The sequence below is a fragment of the Lepisma saccharinum genome, chromosome 8 (genome assembly GCF_977018435.1).
Source record: "Lepisma saccharinum chromosome 8, izLepSacc3.1, whole genome shotgun sequence".
NCBI classification, from domain to species: domain Eukaryota; kingdom Metazoa; phylum Arthropoda; class Insecta; order Zygentoma; family Lepismatidae; genus Lepisma; species Lepisma saccharinum.
This window is the reverse complement of record NC_139236.1, coordinates 56,347,739-56,371,434: the sequence shown is the minus strand read 5'-3', so window position 1 is coordinate 56,371,434 and position 23,696 is coordinate 56,347,739. Positions and strand designations below refer to the sequence as shown.

Genomic DNA, 23,696 nt, shown 5'->3' with positions numbered 1-23,696 from the left:
GTTTTGAAATCCAAGCATGTTTACCTTCAAATGCAAACCACGTGGTGGCTGGCTAAATATATCACCTGTACATAATGCAATACACACAATGGCAATAAGATATCATTTCTTAAAATAACAGGACCAAATAATTATGGTACATACGAGGTTAAGATTTTACAAGTTCCTTGCAAGTTAGTCACAAATAAAACTACATATTTCGGGACAAAACCTTTTCTATTTATTTTTAATAAAAAATAGAATTGAAGTTACAATATCGACATAATATGGCATTCATACTATTTAGTCACCCTCTTTGTACATTTATTTCACAACTAAATCCCATCAAAATGTGTCATCCTTCAACTACAACAATTAACATCTCTCTCTCATGGACATGTACACTCATACAAATACGCATATGCACACACACACACACAAACATACTTTTTTTGTGTTAATCTTAGTAACAAATGCAGTGGCCACTATGCACACCTCAATGTGAGCGACATTTCATACTGTACATTAAAATTTTCAAAATAGATACCTTTCCACAATGAAAGAATAACGTATGTTGGCCCATAAAGGCAAATAACTAAAGACAGCTCTTTTTTTAAATAAATGAATATACAAATGAACAATTTATACAGATTCTGTTTACAACTTTCTTTCTGTCTTTTGGAAGAAAAAACTTACTTCCACATAAAAAAAGAAAATATTAATACAAAGACTTAAAAATACAAAATTAAAAACATTTAGAAACAGATCATTTTAAAACAATATTGCTCCTCACACAATGACAAATACATATTTAAGTTCATATTCTGAAATGTTCACATATCCAACATAAACAGAACAAAATCAAATAAACTAATGTCGTATGAACAATCACAGAACAAAACTGAGGCTAAACAGTGATGCCACTTAAGAGGTCAATTTTGTCACTGCACTAGTAAAAATTGAAATTAGCAAAATATTATCCAAAGAACATGTCAAAGGGTCTAGAAACTACGATGGCTAGCAACAAGTTGCCAATTATCAAACTTGGGGACACTTTATTTACACTGAACATTTTCATTTTCTAATTGTTTTGGCCTATCCTATGCAAGATGATTTGTACACATATTTACATTTCGACAGTTAAAAAAAAAAAGTTTACAACTGGGATTTGCCATTTACTTCCATACACATATAACTAGATACAATGAAATGTCATTGAACATGCGAGGCAAAGCAAGTCAGTTTATGTGCATAAGAAACTAAGATTGTGAAGAACGGTTATCCTAGAGAAAAACCAGACTTACAAAGCACCATGCATAGTTGTAACAGAATAGTATGCATTTAATAAAATTAATTATGCTACTTTAACATCTGACCATTTATCCCTCCTCCTTTTACTACTACACTGACAAAGATGACAGTACCTGCATGCCATCACATCATTAGCCTCAATTTTTTTACATGATTTTCACTTTCTTTTATTTGATTTTGTGTTTAAAGTTGACTAGCAACTGTAAAGAATAATATCTCTTATACCAAAACAAGACACTGTAGAAATGTAGTTTATATACATTCAACAAAGAGATTAAGTATACTGTCAGTATTTGAGAATTAGAATGCCCTTCCAAGGTATGTTACCTCTTCACTTGGCCCAAGATTCAGTTCAAGGAAACCCAGTTTCCCGTAGAACTCCAGCATGTACTTATCTCCAACACTCACTTCAACGTAGCAACCAAAAGAGCCTGTGAAAGAAACATGATTCCTTTGATCAATGCCAGGACCTTAAATGGTACAGCAGGGTCGAATTTAACCCTGTAGTACTTTTTTATTCTATATCTTTATGGCACAATGCACCAGTTGCAACTTATGTTCCCTGCATTCCTATTACCCTTTGATGCTTACCACTGACTGCCTGTTGGCCATGTGATGAACATCTGCCAATTAACAGCATGGTCAGCATCAATTAAGTGAGTATAAATGCAAGTTTTGGTTTGCATTGTTTATAAGAAGGCACTGCGGTATTCTATGTTCAGTGCAATACATTCAGATGAAGTGGACAAGAATTTGAATGCTTAAGAGAAGTTACCTGAAAAGGAGCCAATTTGGAAATTAAATTCTCACGATGGCAGTTCATCATATGAAATGCACATATCTAGTAACAGTCTTTTCATTTTGTGATGCTGTATATCATATGCTTTAATATATAATCTCACATAAAAATTACAATGTCATTGTATAATTAAAAAAAAAAAAGTTTGTACAATTAATAAATATTATATGCCTCAAAGAGGAACTTTCCCACTTCATCTGAATGTATTGCACTGAACATGGAATACCACAAACCCTTAGCAACAATACAAAGCAAAAGTGTATGATAACAATTTATGCTCACTTACTGGAGAACCAGGATATCTTAAAAATAAAAATTTCATGGAAAATCTTCCAACTGATCAGTGAATCCTAATTAAGTCCATCTGAATGAGTACAATATATTCTGCCTGTTGATATCAAAATAATAATTACAACTGGTAATTACAAGTTCAGTAACTTGCTATACACAACCTACTTTGAGGATACAGGCTTGTGATGTATGTTTATTTTGCATTACAGATTAATTGATAGTGTGTCCATTTATCTTCAGTTTACCAAAAGTGTGAAAATATTTGTTATCTACATTATGTTAAATTTTATTTTAGGCACTGTAATACACAGTTTGAAAAGTATTTAACTCTCATAAAAGACTAACCATTTTATTCTTGAATTTATTTTGTTATTGGTATCAGAAAGTAAAGTGAATTGATGAAATGTTTGCAGATACCGATAACTGAAATTCTACAGATCCAATATATAATTGCTAGAGGCACATATTTGTGGTAAATAAAGAAGCAAAATTTCGGTACAAAAACAAGTCAATTTCGGGTTCAAAAAGTGGTAAATAAAATGAAATTTCGCTGTTAAAGCCATGAAAAAGCAGCATATAAAATGATATTTTGGTTTTAAAAATGTGAATATAATCCCAAATTTGATTTCAAAACTGCACTATTACACAAAATAAACATATCCCTTCTTAAAACCCATTGAATCATTACCAGAATATTAAGATTATTCCTGTATAAAGGTGTTCATTTTTGCTTCACAAATGTTTGCAGCAGAATTAATCAGTTTTCTGTGAATTGCATAACTCACAGGATACTTCAGAGGTCAGAAACTGTTGCGTCGGTATTTAAACGGTAAATTTCGTGATTAAGAGTCTATTTCGCATTTTGTAGTTCATTTCACATCATTTCCTGACAAAACACCTTTCACAAGCATGAAAAATTAACATTACAATGTGTTACAATTTTGAACATTTGCTTCTTTAAACATTTATTTGTGTACCTCAAATGATAACTAATTTGTAGTAACATACCTAATTTTGTTGTTCATATGAAATTGTTCCTTGAAACCAAAGAGTTGGAACAAATTAATATTATTTATTGTTACAGAAAAACAAATTGCAAGCAATTTTCTTTTGCCAAATTCTTTGCACACATTTTTTTGAATAAAATTAGTTTTTGCAATGATCTCAACAGAAACCAAAACTGTTATTACATAAAGGGAACAAAATGAAACAAACTACAAAATGTTTATAAATGTTCGAAGGTTGCAATTTTTTTTCAAAATTTTTCTAACAAAAAATACTTCTTTTTCAACATGGAATCCAAATATGTAAAACGAATGGGGGTGTTCAATTTGAAATTTCACATTTACACCTAAGGGATGGGTGGCGGCGATAAAATTTTTGTGGCATTGACTTACCCCCTCAATAGTATGAAACTTTTTCCTGTGCAATTTTTCGATTGGATGCATTCTACATGCGATATTCCATACTATTATTATAAATGGACCACCCGGTATATACAGGGTGTAAATTTTAACTTGACATATGAAAATAGCGGGAGTGATATGCATGTGAGGAAAATTTGGTCCAAACAAACCATGATCCTTGTCGGGGGGAAAGTTAATGGCGTACAAATGAGCCCCCGCACAGGGCCCCCTGGGAGGCAGGGGGGCACGTTGTGTTTTTCAAATAGGAACCCCCGAATTTTGTTTCATTTTGGGATTCGCGGAGTCAAAATAAATAATAATTATGCTTGACATGGGTGCAACAACATGCGAAATAAAAAAGATATGGCCATGTGTATGTTTGGAAACACGTAAATGTCGTGCATGGAAAAACGATAACAGGCCCCCACGAAAATACGAAGAATGGCGTGTGCAGAGGAAAATTTCATTGCTGTCGATGGTGTCATTGAAGAGTGGAAGAAGTACCAAAAGAAGAGTGCGGAGGGGATAGGGGGAGGGGGCAGCATGCAACGAACAAAGTGGAAATACATCTGCTGGATTAATGAAGATGACATGGAGATGAGGGAAACACAAAAACGTATTCAGGGATGCAAGAAAAGTGTAGGAGATGGGAAGGATGGAATGCAAATAGTATTACCCTCGAACCTGTGGGGTGCTTGTTTCACATGAGTCCCCTTGCCTCTCACCTGTGGGGTGCTTGTTTCACGTGAGTCCCCTTGCCTCTCACCTGTGGGGTGCTTGTTTCACGTGAGTCCCCTTGCCTCTCACCTGTGGGGTGCTTGTTTCACATGAGTCCCCTTGCCTCTCACTTGTGGGGTGCTTGTTTCACGTGTGTCCCCTTGCCTCTCACCTGTGGGGGTGGGGTGGTGCGTGGTTATACATGCCTTACCCAAGCAAATGCTCGAAATGGTAACCATGAACGTCGATGCATTTATTTATTCTTGCATGAAATGACTGTTCACAACGCAAGAGTGTGGCGGCATCAATTTGTGTGCAAGCATTTCGTATTCGTTGCATCATGTCGTTGCACGTTGTGGGTACAGTTTGATATACCATTCCTTTAAGAAAACCCCACAAAAAGAAATCTGGCGCAGTAAGGTCTGATGATCTAGCCGGCCAATTGACAGGACCACGTTGTCCGATCCAGCGATGATTGAACTTGCGCGTTAATACTTCCCGAGCTATGGCAGCATAATGCGCCGGACAACCATCATGCTGATACCACATGGCCTGTCGCTGTGCAAGGCTTAGATCCTCCAGCAATATCGGTAGTTCGTCCTGCAAGAAATTGCGATACTTTCGCCCATTCAATGTACCGTCAATGAAAAACGGACCAATGAGTTTGTCACCCATGATGCCACACCATACGTTCACTGACCACGGGCGTTGATGTTCAACTTCACGCAACCAGTGTGGGTTGTCGGCACTCCAGTAGTGCATGTTGTGCCGGTTAACCTGGCCATGGTTTGTGAATGTTGCTTCGTCGGAGAACAGAACGTCCCAAAAGAATGCCAGATTTCGATGTATTTGTCCACGTGCCCATTCACAAAACACCATCCGTGCACGGAAATTATCACCATGAAGTTCCTGGTGCAGGGACACATGGTAAGGGTGAAACTTGTGCCTCTTGAGTATGTTCCAAACACTGACATGGGACATCCCACTCTGGCGAGCTATGTTACGCGTGCTGGAATGGGGATCATACGCCACTGCAGCTAATACAGCGATTTCATTATTTTCCCCAGTGACAGTTCTTCGACGCAGTCTTTGTCGCGGACACACGCTTCCTACTGTTGCAAATTGCTTGACAACCCTGGCGAAAGTCGACCGCGAACGCACTCTGTTTGGATAGCGTCTGGCATATTCGGTGACAGCATCGTCTACATTCCATCGACATTCACCATACATGAATATCATTTCAATTCTGTCTTCCAGAGATACATGCTCCATCGTCCTAGGTATACCTGCACTTTTACCCTGCACTCACTTCGAACACGGGCATGTCAACTAACCTTCTGAAGCACTCATGCCCAATAACCACCTATTTCCCCAAGCAAACACGGGCACAGAGAGCTGACTTCAGCGCAAGGTCAAATGGCCTAGTTTGTACCTTACGTGTGGCTGGCGTCTGATAACACAGCTGATCCGACAACGTCGGTGGCGATAACATACTCTTCGCGTGAGTTCTGGAAACACGATTTACATCCCCTACCCCTTCACTTTCCTGGCACAGGCACAGTTCGTTATTTTGTTTCCCTCATATCCTTGTCATCTGCATTAATCCAGCAGATGTATTTCCACTTTGTTCGTTGCATGCTGCCCCCTCCCCCTATCCCCTCCGCACTCTTCTTTTGGTACTTCTTCCACTCTTCAATGACACCATCGACAGCAATGAAATTTTCTCTGCACACGCCATTCTTCGTATTTTCGTGGGGGCCTGTTACCGTTTTTCCATGCACGACATTTACGTGTTTCCAAACATACACATGGCCATATCTTTTTTTATTTCGCATGTTGTTGCACCCATGTCAAGCATAATTATTATTTACTTTGACTCCGCGAATCCCAAAATGAAACAAAATTCGGGGGTTCCTATTTGAAAAACACAACGTGCCCCCCTGCCTCCCAAGGGGGCCCTGTGCGGGGGCTCAATTGTACGCCATTAACTTTCCCCCCGACAAGGATCATGGTTTGTTTGGACCAAATTTTCCTCACATGCATATCACTCCCGCTATTTTGATATGTCGTTAAAATTAACACCCTGTATATATTAGCAGGTAACAATATGTTATAAACACATTCTTACTTTCCAAAGAAGCGCTCATGTGGGATGGCCAAACTGATACGCATCCTAAGTTCGGATCTGCCAGGATCCGGATCTGGCCATCCCTAGTCTGATCCCCTACTTATTATTGCCTGATCCCCTAATTATTTTGAGCAGTGTACATAGTGTTCCATAAACATGTATACAACTTTAAATAATTTAAAGACATTATTAACTTACACATATCTTTTACAATCTAAATTAAAGGAGGCAAATGTAGAATTGTTTAACATTTAGCAGATGTAACCTTTTTTCCAATGTGCCATGCTGCACAAAATATTCAATGAAACTATTTACCATACACCGTTGGGGTTCCTTGTTTCCTCAAAGAATCGTGCTCTTTTGGAAATGGACATTTTGGTATCTCCTCAAAAATCACAATTAGAAAAAGAAATTTACATTTTACATTAAGAAATCCTAGAGAGGCTCTGTGGTGGCTCCAATAAACTGCAGCAAATGAAAAAAATAATCTAAAATGTAGTACTGTGAAAGGGTGCAAAGTTGTGTTGACAATCATTCAATAGTTTATCCCAATAAATAAATAATACAGGAAAACCTCGTTAATACGAAGTTCAAGGGACCAAAAAATGCCAACTTCGTATTAAACGACTTCGAGTTATCCAAACTTTTCAAGATGGCGCCTGTTTTTCATGTGAAAAAAAAAAACTTTCTCTTGGTAATAGCTCTTTATATGTTCTATATAATAATATTGTAAGTTTTAAAGAAACTGTATTTATTCGAGTATGCCGTGCATTTTTTTAAAACTAAAAATTCAACACAAAATGAGAGCATGCAGCTTACACAGGTACAGAGATTTCTACAAGACGGTAACACCATTTATCCTGTATAGTTATACAACCTGTTATACACAGGTTGCGTATTCTGGGAAGATAAAAAGAACATTACTGTTTTTCAGCGAATGTATAACATTCAATTTTCACGCCAATAAATTTAGCCCCAAAAAATTCGGTACGTGTTATATTTACATTGAATAATTCCAACGGCTGCATGAAAATCACTTGTGGTTTCGTGTAAAGTGCAATGGCTGTCGGAACATTTTGCGTCACCACCGAGTCAAGTGGCGGGATACCAGCGGCCCCAGCAGGAGCATACGTGAGCTGAAACATTGATATTTGACACGCGAGAAAAAAATGTGTGTCAACTCTAACTTCGCATGGTTTTGGCGAAGCTCGCCGCACGGGAGTAATAACATCTGTGTTCGTTGCGCAAGAAAGGTTTCACATCACCTAGCAAAGTCACGCGGTTCTTGCGGAGATCGAGGGCTGTGTCATCGCGCGGGTGCAGAAACATCGATATTTCTCGTGAGAGAAATAACGGCAAAAAAACGTTGTCAAAAATCGTTTCCAACGTATTGGGTTGGTGCGAATGAAATGTCCGCTTTGACGTCTGGTGGGAAACTCACCTCAACAACACAACACAGGGATTGACTGAGGTCACAGGTCTAACGTCATAAACTCTGTATACGTCCAGCAAACAGGCTGGAGCACACAGACAGTCAGGAGGCAGTGTGTTGCTGAACAGGGTCATCTGAAAGTGCACCATGGAGAACACACAATTGCGAGTGATTTGTCTTTACGAATTCAAACTGGGACATTCCGCTCAGCAAGCCGCCAAAAACACTAACAGTGCAGTTGGGCCAGGAATGGTAAATGAACGCACCATTCGCCGCTGGTTTGTCAAATTTCGTTCTGGTGACACAGCATTCCAAAATGAACCCAGCGGCCATAGACCAACATCATGTTCGGATGAGCTCCTCAGGAACCCCGTGGAAGCGGACCCTCGGAAAAGTGTTCGTGCCATTGCAGACGAGTTAGGCACACACCATACCACTGTCATTTGGCAGCTCCGTGCGATCAGTAAAGTGAAAAAGTTGGACTCATGGGTACCACATGATTTGACACCGGTCAACAAGAACCAATATCGTATTAACGAGGTTTTCCTGTATGTATCATGCAATACTAAAAGAAAAGCATAAAAGTACCCTAGTCTAGCTGTATGCTAAGTAAACATTGTTTTATTGTAGACAGAGGATAACTGGTGGGACACATTCTACAGCACTAGAAGACTATATTTAGATAACTCTACGAGAAAACAAAATTGACTCACCATTAGCTCGCAGTGCAGCCAGCAAACATGTGATGAGCCTCTTGGCTACGCTCTGATCCATAACCGATGTCAGAAGAGAAGAACACAATACTGATGGATGATGGCTATAAATGGTGTCGGGTACATTGTTTTTGAAGGAGTGGAATGCTGTAATTATCTCCTATAAAGGAAATGTACAGTGAGGCCATTGTATATTTTAAGACAAAATGACACATATACTCTAACCAACCTTCCCATGATACAGAAACAGATTTGCTGATGATTAAAAAATTTAAAGAACTTCATACAAAGTGATTGATATACATAATAAACATTAAATCGATTTCAGGTTAATTTTTTTTTAATTCATTCTTGTTGAACACACGCAAATTTTGTAGTGAAACTAATTTCATATATCTAAACTTCCATTTGTATATGAAATTAGTTTTATTTATATTGTCCTCAAAATAAATAAGGTGGTTGTTTTACTAAAAGGAAGTACTCACTTATATACAAAACTAGTTTTTCAGAGTTCTATTAACCTTTAGGTGCCTGATCATCTCGATCGAGATGCTTTGTCAAGGTCGTAGTTATAACTGCGCTACTTTTGGCTAGAATCCATATTTTCTTTTTTCATATTGTTGTTAACACATGTATTTAACAGAAATGATTGTTGCAAGTTTTTTTTCATGAAAATTGCAGGAAAAAGGTGACTTCTTTCTTGCATCTTTTTTTCAAGCAAAAAATTTTGCCGACAAAGGAAGGCCGGCTTTGTTGTTCTACAGCAATGCGTTTCCCTCACCCCTGGAAACTGCATTGGAAGGAAGTTTGTTTGTCGGTACCAGAGGTCAAAAGGAAGGTTTTCCGTGCGGGTGCAAGCGGGGTGTGGGGGTTGGGGAGGGGGAAGAGGGGTTGTTGAAACTGCATCCTAAACAAGTATTTCACAAATGGCTACAAAGGTTACCTGCATTATCTAAAAAATAGATTTGGAAGTAGCTGCAAGAATTGGCGTGCTCTTTTCACTCCTTTCTAGCTTTTCCTCCTGGAAGGTTGTGCGTTCATGACACTCGTTTTGTGCGCAAGTGCCAAACATTTTTTGAGTGAAGTGTGATAGTGTCATCTGTGGCTGCTGTGTCACCAAAAGGCTTATAGTTGACCATGGCTGCCCCAAGTGATCTCCGTTCTGATGAAATCCGAGATGAGCTGGAGGAGATGGATACAGACTCAGATTGACTAATTCCTACGGTGTTCAACGAAAGACCATGAAGTGGACTGTCAAGCTCTTCTTCCACCTTCTCGACCAAAGTATCCTGAACGCCTTCCTGCTCTTAAAGTCATTTCATAAGAACGTGAGGCACTTTGGGTTCCGTGAGAAGTTGGCTCTAAGTCTTTTGGGGAACCAGAGGCAGGCCAGGCACTCGAACCCCAGCTCCCGAAGCAGTGGCACAACCCAGTCCGTCAGGTCCCAGTCCATCAGCCAACAGGCGGTACGAGGTTCGTGGCTTTCGTCACTTCCTCACCATGTAAGGTGCCCCTGTGTCTGGAACCATGCTTTATGGAGTGCCACCAGTAAGGCATCATGGCTCCAGACCAAGCCTCGGAGCTGGAGCAGAAAAGGTAAGTACAAAACTAACTTCTTATTTGTACTCTGCTTCCTATTTTCTTTTTAAAAACTGACATGCGATAATTTCTATGTGCATGTTGACCTTTTCATGTCCTTCTTTTAGGGGGGAAAACCCCATTTGTTTGGGGATTCCCCCTCCCCCCTCCATATATACGTTGAATGTGCATAAATTTTATATCGTCTGAATGTGTGATTCATTCCGCATACAATGGTATATCATTCATCTCTCTCGGGCAATTAGCCTCTGAGCTTGTCATTCCAATGTAACCCTGCATTTCGCTGAAAAAAAAAAACATTTTCTTTTTTAATAAAAAATAATTTGTAATATGTACGTTATGTCGAAGTACTTTCATCACTGAGGGCACTACTTTGGAAACATTAATTAGTGCCATGTGCGAAATACAAGTTAGGAGCACATGAATGTTCCAAAATACACACATGGAAATCTTTGAGACCTGTTGAGCACCAAACTTGAGTTTCAGCAATTCTTGTAGCTGACAGCTATCATACAAAACATCTTCTCCAATCCATGTATCATTTCGTAAGAAAGAAATACTGATACAGATAACTAGGGCCCGGGACTTTATGTTCTAACATTTTTTTCAATTGGCTTCGGATCTATTATTGGGATGAGATCTTTACATAGCTGATGAAAATCAGCCGAAATAGACAAACTTGACAAAGCATATTTTGACATATTTCACCTATTTCGAGTTTTTACAACATATTTCTTCAATTTTGTTGTAAAAAGACATATTTCTGTATAATTTTGTAATTCTCTCGCACATTATCGGTTATTTCATAATTTTTTCTTCGTAACTTTAGCACAACGGATAGTTCATATTGTCGATGGCAGGATATGGAAATTACAGAGGAAGAAAGGTGTCGTCTTTTCTTAGTACAGAACAAAAATACCCCACTTTTTTAATCCCGCCGACAATTGATAGCCATGCAAACATTATTGAGGAAAAATGTTCTCTCTCATTGTTGCATGGAATAAAGAAGTTTCGTTCTCATTTCTTTGCCTTTTTCGCTTTTCACAAAAATCAGTCAAAAGTAAAAATAACATTCGGTATATTACAGCCCCTACTCTACTCTATCGGATATGGGAGAAATTCGAGAGTACTGTTGTGCATACAAGGCACGTCCAGAAAGTAAGTTCCGTTTGGTAATAAAATTAAATTGTGTACAGATACAGAAAAGTTATTTATTGCACAAAATTCTACAACTCTTAAACTACTTTTCCACATAACTGCCGAAATTTTGCAGGCATTTGTCATAGCGTGGCACAAGTTTTTGTATACCTTCTTCATAGAAATTTGCCGCCTGTGTCTTCAACCAGTTGGAAACAGTTTCTTTCAGCTCGTCGTCATTGTTGAAGTGTTGACCGCCAAGGAAAGACTTGAGATGTAAGAACAGATGAAAGTCGCTAGGAGCGAGGTCTTTCCTTGGCGGTCAACACTTCAACAATGACGACGAGCTGAAAGAAACTGTTTCCAACTGGTTGAAGACACAGGCGGCAAATTTCTATGAAGAAGGTATACAAAAACTTGTGCCACGCTATGACAAATGCCTGCAAAATTTCGGCAGTTATGTGGAAAAGTAGTTTAAGAGTTGTAGAATTTTGTGCAATAAATAACTTTTCTGTATCTGTACACAATTTAATTTTATTACCAAACGGAACTTACTTTCTGGATGTGCCTTGTATTTTTGGCTTTACTGGGAACATTTCTGCATTTTTCTGACATATTTGTAATTTTTCGTGACATATTTTCCAATTTATACGACATAATTACATACATATTTTACAGTTTTATAGGACAAAGTCCCGGGCCCTACAGATAACTAAAGCCACACAGGGAATCTAAGATTATGATAGATAATGATCTGCCCTTAATATCTAAATTTAAACTTTCAAAGCCCCAGAGGATAAACTCGACAAGTAAGATCTGAAAAATAAATGGGGGGAGGGGGGGATGTTTATCTCCCTACGAGACAAGGAAGATTCCACACTGTAAACACCATGTTTTCGGCAGCACGAATGGGGCAAATCCCATTTTTTAAATGCTGGATAATAAGAATTCTACAAAATATTTAAAAAGAAAATATTTTTAAAAAATACTAAACTTATTTTACTTACGATTAGTGAGTATGTAAAATTTCCAAATGATGTTTCAGGAATCAACTGTTCCCTTCATCAGGTTCCTTCTTTCATGATGGTTGAGGTAAACGCGGTTTAAAATTACTTACGTGAAATTTAGAAAATTTCACGTTAAGTAAGGTTCCTTCTTGCCTAGCGAGATCGCCTCAAGGCCACGTCATACTGAATTAAAAACAAGGATAACGGATATAGGAATAACTATGGTACAAAAGGAGTCCTAAAAGCTTGCCCAAACCTGTTAAAACATCCATACCCACTATCATCCCTAGGTAAAACCACAAAAGTTAAAAAGACATTCTTAAAAGAACATTACGACTTGAAAAGTTAAAAGACGCACGTTAATACACTTTCGCCCGTGAGGGTTCTGGATTGCCTTCTCTTGTGGTTTTACCTAGGGATGATAGTGGGTATGGATGTTTTAACAGGTTTGGGCAAGCTTTTAGGACTCCTTTTGTACCATAGTTATTCCTATATCCGTTATCCTTGTTTTTAATTCAATATGACATGGCCTTGAGGCAATCTCGCTAAGCAAAAAGGAACCTGATGAAGGGAACAGTTCATTCCTGAAACGTCGTTTGGAAATTTTACATACTCACTAATCCTAAGTAAAATAAATTTAGTAGGGATGGGACCGATTAATCGGTACCCTATCGGTATCGGGCGATATAGACATATCGGTTTATCGGTAAAATTACAGATTATTTTACCAATCCGATATATCGATAAATATCTTCTAATTTAGTGCAAAATTCTGCCATTTTGTTGTAATTTTTATGGATAATCTCTATGCCCTACTATTTAAAAAAGTAATTGTCTAAATATTCAACTTCTTTTCCTCTGCAGTCACCTCGAAACATATTTATTAAGGAGATCCATGAACATTTCAGGTTCTTCAAGGACCATTTCTAATTTTATATTGGATCGGTAGAATATCGGTTATCAGTATCGGTAAATTTTATATCGGTACTTTATCAGTATCGGCCAAAATTTCATATCTGCCCATCCCTAAAATTTAGTATTTTCATTTAAATATTTTCTTTTTAAATATTTTTTAGAATACTTCTTATTCTGTAATTGTGAGTAGTTCGCACACACACAAGCTATGAGTAATTGCTGTTCCATTTGAGTGTTTTAAATTACTGAAAATGTGCCATTGAGTCACTGCTTAGGAAAAGAAAAGATCTTACATGGATATCTTTGCTGGTCCTCTGCAAGGCTATCCCTGACGTAAAAGGTGGGGAAATCATTTCGAGGTGGGGAGGGTCCATTGCATTTTCTACAGAAGACTGGATCTTTTCTCTTGGCTAGCAGCAGTCTGAACTGAGCGATTATTGAGTGCAGCATTGATTAATGTGACCTCGGTAAAAATTGCATGGAGCAGAGAGTTCATCATCAGCTCTAATAATTTAACACATTCAGTGCAAATAAATAGCAAGTTGTTCCTTTCCCTTTTCAGGGGAGATTATAATGCAAGCTGAGGAAGTGTTAACATGTTGGATGCTTAAATTATTCTGTATCATTTATTGAACTTGGTCTACTCGGTGGAAAGGGGAGAGGAGGGATGTGGCAAAGAAAACTTTCTTTAACGATGAATTTGAAACAGCCAACCAGAAGGAAATTACGTCTGAGAAATTTATGGATGTGGGAGACAAAGGAATATTGTACACTTCATGGTCCCTCCGTATCTTTTCTGCCTAGTGCCAAGAAAGATAGTGTTGCTTTTTCCACAAAATCTTACCTCAAGTGTTAACCCTGTAAGAGATAGGCTGGTAGGCTCTGATGGTCTGTCATCATTCTGTCGTGAGATTATCTCCAGACTATTGTCGAGTTTGCTTTATTTAAGTGCACTTAATGCACAAAAAGGCTAATTGGGACTGGATCTACACCAAGTATCAAACATGGGACCCCTTGATTACAAGGCAATGACATTACCACTACTCCAGACAGATGTGCATAATTAAAACAGAATACCATTTTTTTTTTTAGACTTTTTCACTTCATATTGTAATTATAGCAGTGTAGGCGAAAACATTTTCATGATCTATTTTCCTTCAAACTACTGAGAGGCTTTCTTGCCATGCTATACAAAACAGATTGTATTACTATGCAGAATAGTGTATAAACAGTGCATAATTAAAACAGAATACCATTTTTTTTAGACTTTTTCAATTCATATTGTAATTATAGCAGTGTAGGTGAAAACATTTTCATCTATTTTCCTTCAAACTATTGCGAGGCTTTTTTGCCATCCTGTACAAAACAGATTGTATTACTATGCAGAATAGTGTATAAACAGTGCACCCTAATTTTCTGCCACATGTTTAGTCGAAAAAATTGCACAGCTTACTAAATTCTTTAAAACTCAGATTATTATTATGTAGTACATTTAAATATTATTTTGCAGGCTATTTTCAAGTATAAAAAATTCATTATGGAAGTAATTCATACCCTAATTTCATTTCCAATTAAAAAATGTCAGCTTGGAAAATGTGGACATCTTGAAGTCATTGCCTTTGTGGTCCTTTGAACTTTCAATTAATGAGGTTTTCCTGCACTTCCTTTTAGGATGTTAACTTTATCCTTTTCATTCTCCAACACATGAAAGATGATTGCATCATCAAAATATGAGTTTAATTTGAACAGGAAAGTATTTTTGCAAGAAATGATATTAATATACACGAAACAAAAATATGTACCTCTGCAGGCGTTAGCAGTTCTCCATCTCCTTTGACAGGTTTGGGGTATTTCTCACACAACTCAGGGATCCAAGCAAGCTCCAACTTCTTGTAAAACTGCTTGGCATCCAGAGCTGCACATGCATAGCCCACAATGCCATTTTCATCCTCCACAACAAAGCAGAACTCTGAAGACAGCGTCATAAATCCACCCACCAACCTGTGAATAAATAACGAACATTAAGGAATACAAAGAGCAAGAAATTATGCTACAGTAATGCACATACGTAAATATGCATATGATGAAATGGATTATTTGGCAGAATGCAGCATGCTCATTTGTCAAAGTATAGTGAGGGCTGTTAGAAAGATATAGAGCCGGAGTGGGCTACAATTTGAAAGATGAAAATTCTGTATCAGCCAATATGGGTATAGAAGTGTACCATATTGTGTGAAGTGTAAGTCTAAATACACAGTTTCATTTTTAAATGTAAAATCCGTTGCAGTTCCCTAGGCACAAACAATAATTGAGGAATATTGGCATTGCCAAAAATTTCATATTGGTCCATCCCTCCTATCACAGTGCTTTTCACGGTCAAGTCACCCGTGGACCAGCGGCTAGGACACCAAGCACTGAAAGTCCATCTTCCTGCAAACTGGATGCAACATCCGCGTAACTGGAACCGCAAGCTATGTAATGAAATCAGCTGGTACAATTACATTGACAATTACAATAAAAATAAGCACATGCCTTGATACAAGAGCTATTGGAAATATTGTTGCCCTGCATCCACACATTTACAGCAATTTTTAAATTGCACTGTAGAAAAGCACCAGTAATACGTAAACTAAAACCAAACAATCTAAAACATTTTTTAACTTAACACTTTACAAACATGTCCGAACTGGACACCAGATATCTGAATACTAAAGCGTCCACTGCCAAGGTCAGCATACACAGATTTATCTGTACACTATCAGCTGATATAAGAACATTGGTAAAATACCAATAGAAGATTCTCACTCAATTTGCAACACCAAATTGAGAGGTCTAGTGAGAGAGGGAGCGATGCCACTTTGACAAGAAATGGAAATAAATTGAGTTTTCTAAAGCATTGCGTTGAGTCATAATTTGTATAACAAAGGGTAATTTTTTTCTGAACATATTGTTAGGTAAATTATTCAAAAGGAAAAATATGAATTTCAATATAAATACCATTTATTATGAACATGTGTGGTATATTGTTGTAGTATACCCATGTGGAAAAATCAATCTAGCACATCAAATACTTTGAACAAGGCTTAAATACTTTTGCCTGAGTATAAATCATGTTCACAGGGTTACATATGATCTACATAAAGACAACTTCATATGTCTTCTGGAGGATCTTCATTGTCCATTGTTTCTGTGGATTTTAGTTTTTGGTAAACACCATGAAGAACTGGAGGAATATAAGGCATTATTGCCATGAGATCTTTTAACTTCAGGGCTGATATTAAATCTAGCACCGGTTACTGCAACACAACCTCTGCCACTCCTATTGCAGACACCATCAGTAAGTGGCATAGCTCCTTCTCTCATTCAAAATGCTGATGAGGACGTATTCAAGAACTCAGAAAATCTGCTGCAGAACAAGGAGGAGCTATGCCACATGGTTGTAGTTCACATGTTAGATGACAGATGGTAGGAGAAGACTGAAAATGGCAAAAAATAAAATTTTCAAGATTTGTGGCATAGCTCCCTCTCTCACTAGACCCCTCAATTCTCTAACTTTTTCTATGTACTTTTAACAGAATGCTTGATATTTTTCCCAGAGTGCTCAATACAAGTACATCTCCATTTGAGACTTCTGCTACAAGTGTCTCTCCAATTTCCCCTTATAGCCATACCTTAATTATTAGTTTTTATTTTCTGATAACAATAATGAAACAAATTCAAGAATAAAACAAGATGACATCTCTGCATGTGTCTAAGGACAAAGATTACAAGTTTTCCTAAACAGCTTCTCAAACTGTATTAGAGTGCACAAAATAAAATTCTATGTACATTTGTATATACGAACAAGATATATTTCATGTACATCAGATATAGACCATTGAATATTTTCCCACCTTTGACAAACATGTTTACAAATGAACACAACAATCTGCAAAGCAAAAATAAACATATATTTAAGGCCTATACTTTTAAAATAGATTAAATTAATGAAGTTTAATTATTAGTGCTGACTTAGGAAAAATAAAATCTGACACATTAAAAAATCAAATTAAAAAACACCAAATGTACTTATACCTTACAAAGGATAATTTTGCTCCTAAACAATTTTACTTTCAACTGATCTTCTACAGCCATTGTTTCTTGCATCTTTTTGGTTTTCCTACAAAATATGACTTTCCTTTGCCTTGTGCTTTCATTGTCATTTATCCAACACTTCTTTATTATCCAATTTGTGCACATTTATCACACTGAATGATATATTTGTTTCCATCTTTGATTTGTCACTCCTATTACCTTCACTGCATCTTCAACTTGACAACTAGCCACAACTGACATTTACTCATACTTTCTACTAGCTTGCTTGTTATTTGAAGAAACACTTACCACATACCCATTCCCATCGGATAAAATCAAAATTAACTTAATTCCATGTGGCCAGAGAAATTGTCAGCCTCGAAGAGGCAAGCACAGATTACAACTGATAAAATGAGGCCTGAATCTTCATCTGAAACAAATTGTTAGACAATTCAAGTCCTATTTACAAACAACAGTTTGAGTTATCAGTAGCTAAGAGGATATCCTAACCCATAAGATGTAGTTCACTGGGATTTGTTATCAATTACAGTAACTTTCCATACCACTCTATAATGATTTAACATACTAATAATATTAGTTTTGTCTTCCATTTTGCATGTCAATTAAATAATAAAAAAATACTTAACACCAAAAAAAATGCAGGAAAATATAATCAAATAGCATTTTAATATAAAATATTCTCCAAGACAAGAAATCAGTTGAGAGGAAAAAGTGAATTCGTGGGAAGTTCCAAACCTGGCAAGCGTAAGAAACATTTCATGGACTTTACCAGGGTTGTGGATGTTTCTGCATGACCATGACCTTTTCACCACTCAGTTGATTTCCTTGTCATTTACAGGTCTGTGGGAACCCTGCAATAATTATCCCTATCTGATATTATTATAAAAAGTCTAAACTTGTTTGTGAATTACACAAACTTTATTTGTGTTATTTGCTGATAAATAACCTGGGGTGCAACAGCCCATGAGGGTCAGGGCCTACCTACAGACTGCCATCCGCGCTCCCACCTGTCGAGGGGAGAGATCATCCAAACAGTTATGGGGTGATGTGGTCAGCACCATGACTTCCTGTAGTCGACATAGGTTTCAATGACAAGTTTACACTACTCAGTCGTAGCTCCCCAATTTCCTCATGATGGTGGGTGGCCACCAGTCTCATATACAGGCCCCCCAAGAAACTCAAACCTGTAGCCAGAGTCCAAAGCTTGCACCTAACACCGAATGGCCATGGTGAGGGACTTATTTTGCTGATACCAGCTGATAATTTTCCAGCATTTTGGTCTTTTACGGGGTCTGCACAAATGGCACGCGACTCACAGTCTAATTATCCTGGAAATTATGAAAAATTCGAAGTTTGTTGTGAAAAATGCAAGTTTTCTGATTATGTAACATGTATTTTTATATTCTGATTCGGTATCCATTACTAATCCAATATTACTTGCTAAAATATTACATATTTGTGTATTGATGAATCAGAGAAAAACCAAGATGTTGGTTGAAAGAACACACTGGATAGATAGTGTTAAGAGAGGATTGGAACACAGTAAAGAGAGAAGTGGTGCAAAATCAGAATATGGAGAGGTTTGACTTGTGCCAACCTAGCCATAGAATGGAAACTGAAGATAATGAATGTTACCTTTTGCAAATTTCATTTCACTGTATGCAATTTCCAGACACCTGTAGATCCAGAAAAAAACAGATGGGAGAATGGCAAAATTATCCAGTTATGTAGACTCGTAAAAAGTTTGGAGCTTCCTTTGATTTTCTGTTTTGTTATGCCTGTAGTATGAAACTATTTAGAAAGTTTCCAAAAATCAATTCTCTAAAATTATGTCACCATACTACAGCAATTCTTTCAATTCAAGCATAAACACTATACATAGGTAATTAACTTACTTGTCTCCAATCAGGTCTGGGAAATCAGGGAACACTTCGGTTCCATCCATTCCATCGTCACAAGTTTTGCGACAAACTTCATACACTGAAGTTTCATCTGTAGCCAAATATGGCCGAATAGTATAAACTTTGTTGCTAGGAACATCAGGTGCTTTGTAAATAAACAAATCGTTCCCAGAATCAACTGGTATCAACCGCTAGAAATAGTAGAGAGAGTGATTTAGTTTGAAAAACTAATTAAATGTATGCAAATTATAAGCACAAAAATTATGCAAAAATTAGGCGTTGTGGTTTGAAGAGAATATGGTAGTTGCCGTATACGATTTTAAAAAACTTCGCTGCATGTGCCTAATGACTCCAATTAAATATTTGAAGTGATTGTGTTTAGTCAGGCGTTCCAACACAGCACCACCATATTCTCTCCGACTAGTTTGTACAGCACTATTAACACAAATATGATTCTCATCCATACAGGTAATTAAAAAACAAAGGAAAAATTCTATAAAATGCTGAAAAAGATGTTATATATCACTACTGTGCCAAAGTTAAGGAAGTTACGCCCTGCGCGTCAACCACAATGCCAAATACAAACCAGCACGCGCGCACATACAAAAAATGAGCAAATATGCTTGGATTTGTTCGGTTCCACATACGTACTTGTAAATCGGCTGTAAGACCACCTCTGAATACCCAGGGCTCTTGTTCACCACTCATGAACGCTTCCTTCCACCCCTTGGAAAACCCTAGAGTAACAACAATAGGATGATTAAGTTTTTTCTTTTTCACAAGGGTGCTAGGAAAAATGCATTAACACATTCACACAGCACACAGGGTCTGTTCTTGAACGCCATCCAAAGATTATGTAAAGTGCCTTAAACAATGCTGTTTTAGCACAAAAAGAAGTAACTTGTGTACTATAAACATCTGACTGCCAATTATGCTTTCTGCTTCAAGAACACACCCATCCACATTTTCCACTTAACTTAAATGGGGGAATCGCCCTTGCGCAAGCCACATTTCGCAGCGCAATCTAAGCAGGGACCCCAAACCCCAAGGCCACATTGTATTGATTAATAGTGCTAAATGCGCTACTACATTTACAAAAAAACAAATAATGCTGATTCCAATAACAAATATAAGCACACAAAATCAACATTGTGTGGCCTGCACAAAAGATCTACATTGCTTACAAGAAAAAAAAGCTAACGCAGCGCGAAGTAAAGATTTAACGCGCGCATTATTAATTCCACAGATTTGATCTCTTCCGTTGGGAATCTTCTGTTGCAGTAAGGTGCTAGAAATTGGGTAGTGGGGGGTTTCGAAGCAGATACCCAAAGGAAGAGTTATTATGAGCCAAATCTGAAAGAAAATTAATTTCAAAAAACTGACTATAGAGGTCAGGATTTCACTAACTGGAAGGTCAAGACTATGCTAACCTCTTGCCTATTAGACAAGAGGCTATGCATACAGCAATTGCAGCTAATTCAACACAGCTGCAGACAAAAAAGAAACAAAAACTCATGCTATTTCTCATGCCCACCTTGGCAGTTATCAGAACTCTTTACAAGATAATTAAAAATCTCCACGCATCCTTTCTAGGGAAATTCTGATATCAATAGTCAGCTATACGTGTTTTAAAAATGCATCGTCCTAGAAGAGAATATCAAGAATCATGGCTTCTTTCTCCTGCCCCATCCTTCGCAACGCATAGCGCATGTGGCTTTGTATTCTACCTACCACAACAGCCAGTACTCTTTTATCTAACCTGCTATTAAACCCTGAATTATATTACCAAGGCAGCAGAAAAACTGAAAGGGAGTAAATATACCAGGAGATGCGTACATGTATATGTTCCTTGGATGTAGCTGGCAACCATCTGTGGAATGTGGCCAGTGGCTGTACAAAAAAGAGAAAAGAAATATATTAATGAACGTCTTGACTCCTGCCTGAAAAATCAGCTAGTACTTTGTTGTAATTTTCTTTTTAACGATAAATATAAAATAATAGAATAGATCTCTTACCTGGCACTCTCCTTGCCAGCATATTTACTTTGTAAAGTAAAAACAAATTTCTTGCAGCATAAAATTATTATATTAGCAGTTGAGGAATATATGAGATGTTCTCTTGCCTCTTTCTAAGTCTAGAAGCTTAGCACTAGATTTCAGGGTACTCCAGACCCACACAGCGCAGATTTTTCCCTACGTTTGCCTCTCAAATGAAATTGGATATATATTAAAAATAAAAGAATTGTCTAAATCTGAATGCAGTATTACTGTATCCTAGTTCACAGATCAGAACTCTCTAAGCTGGTGAAGTCTGAAGCACACTGAAATTCCATCTCTCACACACAATGCTCAGTGTTGATTAAGAAGAATTGGGGTGATCTTGCGGTTTCATTGTTGACTGGTTTACTGTGAATTAAGAAATGACTTTTACTCTAAAAAAAATCTGTTAACATAGAAAGCAAAAATTAGCAGAGACAACAGGAATTAGTGTAAAAAGAAAACTTTTAAAATACTTCAGCCCATGTTTCCATCTAGACAGAGGAGATAACATGTGTTCATTAAAAATATATGAGTCACAACAGACACAAGAAAAGTGAAGACATTCAGTGTGTCTACAATTTCATAAACACAAAATTCACCGACTTTTCCAGGTTTTCCAGACCAAAAAAAATAATTTTTCACGACTAAATCATCAGGGCAAGTAGTGTACTTGAACATGTCAGAAGAGGCTAACTACATTTTAGCTTAGAATCCCACTTTACCATGTTTTAGAATATTAACTTCACATGCAAAGGTAATAACATGAAGAGAAACTAAAACAGTAATTGACTGACGTGTAGAGGGAGGCCATTTCTATGGAATACTTGAAATGCAATGTCTAACGATATCACAGAATTATATTTTCTGATTTCATAACAATACATAATTATGGAAAAATTTAGTAATACATAACTCCAGATAACTATCTACCCCCTCCCCAAAAAAACCCTACAACAATAGTAGTAAATAGTATGAATAGTCGCTTATTGTAGCAGATTTCAAACATGCCAGGGTTCACATCATGACCACTTTTCTTAAGAGCATTTCATTTACAATACAATATAGTTAATCCACAACAAACTCAACATTTCTTGCTGTCATTTTTATAAAACCTACATTTACTGCACTACTACTAGGGACGTTGATTTTTCCTGATAGAGTAAATTTCCCCTAACATTTCCATGATCCAAGATTCCCAGACTGGTAGACATGCTTCACATTGCTGGAACTTCAAAATAAATTCCTTGTTCCAATGTAAAATGCAAAATTTGAAGTGAGTTATAATTATTGGGAATACAAGTATAATTTTTTTAAGGCTAAGTAGACTGCTTTAAAATTATAAGAAAACTCCTACAGATGCATCCGTTGATACCAATACAGGTATTTGAACCTGGGGAAAATTTAAAGTTGATTTGGTGTTTTAAGTCCACTTTATGCACAGTAAGGCTAATCGGGACTGGATGTACAGTTTAAAGTGGGTTCCGAACCACTTGTGCCTCCACCGGGTATCGAACCCGGGACCCCTTAGTTATAAGGTGATGATGGCACTACCAACGAGGAGGCTAAAGTTGATCAGACTATTTGTAAATGTCATAAAGATATTCCATTAGAACTATACCATACCAACCTATTATGAGTAAGATGAAATATTTATAGGTTCACATGTGCAGTAATCAGAATCCCTCCCTTCACATCGACCACAGAACATCTATGCAATATAAATGTAAACTGCAAACTTTGCTTCACTTCCAGGCATTTTGACTCATTAGCATAAACTTTTGGGGGCTGGGATAGATACCAGACTCCAGAAATACATCAGCTGGTATAGGTGATTAAATTCAAATTGGCATTTCAAGATACTGATACATAGAGGCATGCATATTTAGTTTTTGACGAACACGCGAAATATGAAATAACCCATTGTAATGTTCATTTTTCATGTTTCTGAAGAGTGCAAGGTGCATTTTTCTGCCCTGTTTTGTCACGAAATGATGCGAAATTAACTGCAAGATGCGAAATAGACTCGAACATTAAATTTAGTTTACTTCCTGATGCAACACATTCTGAACTTTGAATTATTCTGAGAGTTATGCAATTCACGAAAAATTGATTAATTCTGCTGTAAATATTTGAGAAGCAAAAATTTACCCCTTTATACAGGAATAAACTTAATACTCTTGTAACTACATAAATGTACTACTAGAAGGGATGTTTATTTTGTGTATTA

General features: G+C 37.2%; 1 protein-coding gene across 2 annotated transcripts in view; it reads right to left on the bottom strand.

The window, feature by feature from the left end:
• Positions 1-204: 204 nt before the first annotated feature.
• Oga (O-GlcNAcase) overlaps positions 205-23,696 on the bottom strand; it is a 56,039-nt gene continuing 32,547 nt past the window's right edge. The window contains exons 10-15 of one of the 2 annotated variants that reach the window (XM_083126685.1): positions 21,267-21,320; positions 20,082-20,167; positions 19,425-19,621; positions 15,237-15,435; positions 8,777-8,936; positions 205-1,721 (exon numbers count right to left, since the gene is read on the bottom strand). In XM_083126685.1, the coding sequence (XP_082982811.1) occupies positions 1,591-1,721; positions 8,777-8,936; positions 15,237-15,435; positions 19,425-19,621; positions 20,082-20,167; positions 21,267-21,320 (827 nt within the window). In that variant the 3' untranslated portion in view covers positions 205-1,590. The remainder of the gene's footprint in view (positions 1,722-8,776; positions 8,937-15,236; positions 15,436-19,424; positions 19,622-20,081; positions 20,168-21,266; positions 21,321-23,696) is intronic. The other variant, XM_083126686.1, reaches the window with a different exon arrangement.